The sequence below is a fragment of the Pholis gunnellus genome, assembly GCF_910591455.1.
Source record: "Pholis gunnellus genome assembly, chromosome: 17".
In the NCBI taxonomy this organism is placed as follows: Eukaryota; Metazoa; Chordata; class Actinopteri; order Perciformes; family Pholidae; genus Pholis; species Pholis gunnellus.
The window spans coordinates 11,192,488-11,200,020 of record NC_136544.1 but is presented as its reverse complement, the minus strand read 5'-3'; the positions used below and the strand labels follow the sequence as shown (position 1 = coordinate 11,200,020).

General features: G+C 44.2%; 1 protein-coding gene across 1 annotated transcript in view; it reads left to right on the top strand.

Moving 5' to 3' along the window:
* Positions 1 to 226: 226 nt before the first annotated feature.
* Positions 227 to 7,533, top strand: part of sdk2a (sidekick cell adhesion molecule 2a) — a gene marked incomplete at both ends in the record, with an annotated part of 76,889 nt that continues 69,582 nt past the window's right edge. Inside the window, one exon of the mRNA XM_079176977.1 lies at positions 227 to 383. Coding sequence (XP_079033103.1) covers positions 227 to 383 — 157 coding nt within the window. The remainder of the gene's footprint in view (positions 384 to 7,533) is intronic.

The following is a 7,533-nucleotide window of genomic DNA, read 5'->3' as shown; positions in this document are numbered from 1 at the left end:
CTCCGCCTTGCTCATGCGGGACTTGTCCACAGGCTTTTCATACTACCGCGTGTCTGTCTGCATGCCCGGTGTTCTCTGACGGAGCGCGCTCTCTCCACAAGCCCCCAGTCACTCACCCGCATCACACAGTGAGGAGCAGTCCGACTCGCAGGACCAGCCAGCAGCCAGGACTCTTCCCGGGAGTGTGTGTGTGTGCGTGTGTGTGTGTGTGTGGCCACCGAGCAACATGTCCCCAGCGTGGAGACGGGGAAGGCGCACCGGTGGCTCGACGGTGGCGCCGCCGACCATGGTTACAGCAGGACGGACTGGACAGGTCGGACAGGTGCGGGTCTCCTGTTGGATTCTGCTGTCGGCGACTTGTATCCTCAGCGCTCGGGCTCAAGGTAAGATACACAACTCTGTGTGTGTTTTTGCTATACTGTGTTTGCTGGAAGCGACCAGAGAAGCGCACGAGAAAGAAAGTACGTGGTAGAAATGTATAGTGTCAAATAAGGTTAAGCAAACAAAAACAGTTCCAAAAACATAATAAATCTTTGCTTTAACAGATCTGGTCGCATAGCCAGACTTAGACCAGTAATAGACCAAATGCCTGACACACTCTAAATGAGATAAAATTAGTCAATTGTTAAATTCGTTTCCTCGGACAACAACGTGAATAAGCTGTCCTTTCCCCCATTCCCCATTCACATCATAACCACAAGGCCACTTGCATGCTCCATAAGCTCACACACACAAAAAGCACAGCCTGCCTCTGCAGAGCTGGACACTAATATTAAGTGGCAAATATTGGTTGGTTTAAATGAGCCTCAATGATTTGTCATTTTGAGCAATTTAAAATGCACCCGGTAATCAATTGAATACACAATGTTCCTTTAAAATCTTCTGATTTTAAATCTACTATTTGTATATTCACACTATCAGTTTTACTGTTTTCCAACATTTAATAGAATCTGCAAAAAGACCAGTGGCCCTGGCTGAGGAACCTCAAAACATATAATTTCACTGCTTGCAGCCCCTTTTGCCTCGAGGCCACCTTAATATTGTAGCAGAGTCAGTCATTAGAAGCAATATGACCAAGGAACAATGAGGCAAGGCCATTATATGAAGACTGTGTTACATTTGCCTAATGTCCATTTTTGCACTCTCACTTGCAGGTGAAAGTAATAGAGCGGAATGAATAAATCTCGACATGTAGCTTTCATTCACATCCAGCACAGTCAGTGGTATGAGGATCAAGGTGTGAACACGATCTACTCTAATCATACAATTACTGTGAAATTGGTATGTCTTCTTGTCACTTGCCATCTGTCAGTGGATGACATGTGCTTCTTGACCGGTGAGAAGGTAATGAGATATACTAGATGGTAGATCGAGACAAAAAGCAGCGAGAGCAAATCCCTCCTGCCTCCATATTTCAGATATTGGAAAAGCGCAACTGCAAGTTGTCACAAGACCTAAAGGTGAGTTGATAGAGGAAAAAAGTATATTGTGTAGGCTTACTGGGCTGTGAATTTCATCAGCAGTCTTGTCAGATAATCACAGTAAATGGCATTTAACCTTATGCCAACCACAGGGTCATGGTTTTTATTACAGAGGGTCATGCAGAACCACAAAAGAAAGATGCATGTTTGACGTACAGATCCTTGAGGCATTTACTTTAATAGGTCCCAAAGGAGGGAAAAAAGGTCTAGCTGTGGAAGTTCACTCATATGAGAGGTGGCTTTTCTATGCACTCCCCATCTTATAATCACAATGCTCAGTGCACCAAAGTGCTAAAAGCAGTATAATCCTTTGCTTGTTTGTCTTTGAACAGGTCGCATTGCTCTGAAGTGCTCCCAGCCTTATCTTAAGAGAGTCTCAGGCGTCTCTTATTATGCAGGGCACAGTTCCTCTAGCTGTTATTACCATCCTTTTCTCAAGCTAACATGCCGTCTGAGAGGATCTGTTGAGCGCTTCAAGGCTACTTCACAGGGTTTTACCTTTCCTCCCCGAACAGACCTCTTTCTCTTCCCGCAGTTGGTATTCAGGCCCCTTGAATGTTCCCGGCTGCGCATTAGCATTGGTGAGAGATTCGCTCATCTGTCTGCCCGCTCTTTCAATTGAGAAGGACCTCCTCTATGGCGCACAATCACTGCTTTAGGTTCTTCAGTGAAGACGCAGTTGCTTTATTTGCAGGGAGTCCTCTCACAAGCCAGAGAGGTCTTGTTCGTCCGAAGTGGGAAGCCGATCTCATCCTCATGGGGCATCCTGTGTTTGCAAATGACTGGCAGTGCGGCTGTGCCTGTGCATTTAGTTAGAGAGGCTGTAGTCATTCCCTGAGCAGGGAGGACCTCTGAGGATGTCATAAATTAGGTGATGTACACGCAGACGAGGCCCCTGGGAACCGGAGGTAGCATGTACTTGTTTTTCAACAGGTTCCTACTGAGACTCCTGCTGTGTTTAATACTGCTGGCTGCTCCAGCGTACAAGGGGATACCTGATAGAGTCCACGGGGGTTGCTTTCTTCTGCCACAGGCTGCTCTCAGCATGCCATTTTAAAACTCATTTAGACCCCCTCATCGAAATAGCAAGTAAATAGATGTGAGGTTTTATCTTTATTCGCCTCTTTGCAGTCTCTGTATCTTCTCACCTCTCCTCAAAGCCTCTACTGCTGAAATCTACTCGTGTCTTGTGAGTGACTGTGTTTCTATGTGCATCATGTTGTGTGTGTGTGTGCGTGTGCAGTTCCTGGCGCTTACTGTATGTTCCTGTCTATTGAGCTTTAATCTAGATAGCAGCATTGACATTCTGCCAACCGGCAGCTGCTATAATTTTCTGGACGTACGTTATTATGCAGCTTGACAGCTGTCAGGCATTTCCAAATCTTTAAATCTTATGATAATCCACAGTGCTTACAAAAAAAGCATTTGTTTAAAACACTCTGAATCCTTGTGTGATTAAAACTCCCTGCACCAGATCATAATTCATCTACATCAGTGACACACCACTACACACACACATGCAAACACATCTACTGAAAGATAGAAAAATCAATGTGTACAAGATTACACAACTCCATCAAGAAAAATATAATACAGTTTTAATAAAATCAAAGGCATCTCCTAGTTCCAAGAAAGACTGATCCAAAACCCGATCATCTGCGCCCACACGTAAAACACTCCATCACAAATAACGGAAAGATGAATCTGTTATGCATGTAGCTCCACAAAAGTAGACCTACATACTCACATTGATGCAACATTGGCCTCAGGCATCTGATTTTAGACTTGATACTAAATCCTGAGCCATATGTGAGGAAATCATTGCTTCCTCCTTAACTTAAAGTGCTTTGATTACGTCACAAGTCCTGTATGGGGCACAGTGATGTGGGAGCGCTGTAACTTCTCAGCCACCATACCATAATTACACACAATACATATTAATGACATGCATCCCCCCTGTATGGTGAAACGTAGTTAATTAAACATGTTTACTTCTCCAGAGAGCTAACAGATGTCTGCTGAAATTTGGACTAAATGCTTGTTTTTCGTCACAACGTGGATCATGCCCAGAAAGACCAGTGGCTTGCACAGCCTCAGGTGAAACGTTGTGGCAGCCTGGCTTCCAAATCGGGCATCTTGTGTGTCTTCAGCACCTGCCTCCCGTGTCTGGCCGGTTGGCTGCCTTTTCTCTGGCTGCCAAATGCTGTCTACACATGTTTATTCATGTTGTCACAGGATGCTTTATTCACCAAGATGGAACATATCACAGCTGAATGAGAAAGAAATATATATATATCTGTGCTCACTGGCAGCAACATTCGAAATTAATAAAAAAAAGCCTGATATCTTGTTTTAGAAATAATAATAATAATAATAATAATAATGCTATTGTTTCATAAAAGAAAGAAAAAAACAAGTGCCTCTAACCTGTTTAAGGGGAACAAATGATCACAATCTGCTTTATTGTTGAAGAACAATAGAGCTGCTGCGCTGTCAACGTTTTCTAGCTTCAGGATGCCTTTAATTGGCTCAGTCGAGCAGGAAAACTGTGTTTATAGTTCATAATGGAAATGTAATCAAATTAACTTGTACCACAGGGTTTTGGCATTCGCCCCTTGCCCAGTAATTGCCATTTGCCTAAAGGGTTATGGTAATGGATATTTGCATGGGGCAAAGAGTCCTATCTCGCACCATGAGTCTGTCATGCTGCCATATTAGGGCAGCTGGCTGACATGTTCAGAAGTTTAGTTTTGCTGTGGTATTGTTGAATACCTATCACTATGATGTGAGTTTGTGTTGAGGATGTTAGTGGCTAAAGAAGGCACACAGTAAACCTGGGTCTGGGCAAATTTTAATCACATAGCCGAGAGTGGTTTTGTGTCCATGTGTCCTTGTTTACTGGTGAGACTGAACGGAGAAGCCCTACAAAGGGGAAGACACAAATTCTTCACTTATTAATTCTCCTGGCTTAAAGTCTAATCAATCTGACACAGGACCAGGAGGCCCCTCTTCAACCATCAAGAACAAAAAGAAATGTCTCGCAACAGGCCCTGAGCTGGGACAGAAATTGAAAGGAAATGACCTTGGATAGGGAGGGGGATTTAAAGCGGCACTATTCGTTTAATTTGTCTAATATCATTTTGACAAGGGAGCAAAGATGTTGTGCATGCGGCTTCATCAAAGCATCATTCTAGGGAGCGATTTGAAAAAGCCCTCAAAATGGTGTCATTACTTTCATCCAGGGAAAAGAGGGATTGTACTGAGGCAGTTTTCTTGGACCATACATCTGTCTTGATGCCCCCAAGCTGTTCCATGTAAACATTTAAAGAACACAAAATGCAACTCAAAGAAAACTGTGGTGAGAAACAATGCATTTTACAGCATAATGTGCGCACTGAATCTCTGCTCTCATTTCAGTTTGTCCCTCCTGGGGACTGATGAGTGTATTCTTGTGTTGTGAATAAAATGCCAAAAGAGGCAAAGACATAGAGAAATCGAGGAGAAACTGGGGGGAGTGTGGGTTGGGGAGAAGGAGGGGGGGGCAGAGTTTTGTGTCCTAGTGATAACAACTGGTGGTACCAATCCATTTTCTTTATACATTCACATAAATGAATTCTTCACATCTTGATATTCTGCTCCACTCTTCTGCTGACCTCAAACCAAGCCAGTCACAACACTTTGTTATGTTTCCCAACCACCAGCAGCAAGTTAGGGGTTAGGCCCGCCGATATTGCTGTTTAACTCAATACAGACACATGGAAAAGGAAGTATTAAGCGAGTTAGATGAACAACAAGCCCCACAACATCTGGAACTGGAGAAGATAGGAATAGAAACATGTCTTCTTCGCTACCTGCTTGTTTGACATTCAAAGCTGCATTTTCCAGCTGAAGCGCGTTAGCAGGGCTTGTTGAACGGAGAAACTATTTTCAGTTCACGGCATACTTCCTATCCACGGCCGGGGTCTCATCTGGAGAGAAGGAGCCTCCATGCCCTCCATCTGCAGGGCTGAGTTTGCTGCTCAGGCTGTGCTTGGCAGCATGCCTACGATTCCCGCTAGGGGGCCTGGCGAAATGCCTCTCGCTGCATCTCAATGCCGTTTGCTCAGTATTGATTAGGACCAGAGCCGACTCGCACTCCCCATTGTCCTGTTCTTGGCCACATGGGATTCCATATCATGCTTGATATCACTTTAGTTACCCAACACCTGCCTTCTTCCTCTTTCCAAAGATACGGCAGAGCTTAACATCAGGCCCTCCCCTCTCCTCTCACATTTTGACAGAACTCCACCTTCACTGTAAACAAATGGCTTGCAACAGAGACACCAGGGGATGTCAGTGTGGATGTTAAAGCACGGTTCACACAGAGAGATACATCTTAAGAAATGCCTACCTACAATCTCATACAGCCGCACTTTTGTGTTTGCTGATACGGAATTCCCGTCTGGTATGTATGGCATTGAGTAGAGCTGGTTGTCATTGTAGTATGGCAATACTTTAATGTACACCTCTCTTTGATCACTGTCCTTGCCTCTAACATCAATAGAGTGTCAGTTAAGAATTGTGACGGTGATGGGAGCTGACAGCGGTACTGCAGGCTTCTTCTTCTGAGGCTCACGTCACATCTGGATTCCCTTTCCTTGGCCTCTCAGCACAAGCCATGAAAGTGCTTCAGGTGTGAGACTGAAACCATATGGCAGGATTCAAGTCAAAGCCCAGACAAAGCCCTTGGCCAACACTGTATGGAAGCCTGCTTTCTAGGGCACATTGTATCTAGAGAGATATTTACAGACCTACAAAACGGATGATTTCTGTGATAAACGTGTTTTGAGGGTATTTATACAATTACATTTTCTTTTATTATGTTATGACATATCTGACTACATTTTTTTCTACAGTTAATGTCCTGAATCACTACAGTATTATTTATGTGCAAAGGAATTAATTGACTGGTAGGATTTAAAGTACTTAATCGAACATTCAAAATGAACAAAGGCTCCAGGGAAACAGGGATGGTCAGAGAGCTTGACTGCTTGAGTGATACGAATTATGTAGGTGTGCAGTACATACGCAAATCAATACGGCGCGGCGGCTCCTATTGAAATACGCAAATTAAGAAACCTGTTGTATTCACTCTTCCATGGAAAGCCAGTGTTTGACAGTGAAGCATGAATCTGCCAATACGCAAAACGAGTCTGTCATGTGTATCTGCCCGGGAATGATTTAGGATCAGTTTGGGAGCGCTCCTCAGAGGTTAAGCTGGAAGTCTGTGGGGCATTGCACCTCTGAAAGCAATAAATACTGACAAGGAAGAAAAAGATCCTGTGCAGATACAGCTGCATATTTATTTTAATTTCAAAGGCAGCTTGAAAGCAGAATCCAATAAAAGTGCCTTTATTGCGTTAATGCATGTTAGCAGATGCACAAACATGCACACAGGAAAAGTGTCTGTGTACGCTAATACCCAAACACATTTCTTCCTCCAACACATGCCTCTGCACACACGTGCACGGATTGTTTCATTATCGCGAAATGGAGATTTCTCAAAAGACCAAAGCAGTATTTCAATGCTGTTTTCAGCATAACTAATGAAAGTGGGGCACAGCCATGGTGTCTCATGTGAATAGACGAAATCAGAATCAGCTTTTTTTTTTTCAGCGTGAAGCGTCATGCTCTGGTGGCCCTCTGTGCAAAATACTTTCCAATTTATCCTGTCTCCAATGCCATGTCGCAGTCACTGCCAGCTGCAGTGAAGGGATGGAGAAAAGGGGACCAGAAAGAGAAATAAACATCGCTATGGACGTTATGAGGAGGCAATAGGTGGAGGGGGAGGGGGGGGGGGGGGGGGGGTATTGATGGAGGAAAGAAAGGAGAGCGCTGCATCAGTGGGGTAGAGATTGCTGTGGTGTACAGTAGCACAAATCCTAAATTCTGTGCAGATCCGACGGTAGCTAGGAAACAGCTGACAGTAAAATGGGGGGATCAAAGGGATTAGTGTGCCCAGTTTGAGCCCAAACAGTAACCCTTCCCCTTCTCCTACTGCCAGCCTTTTTAT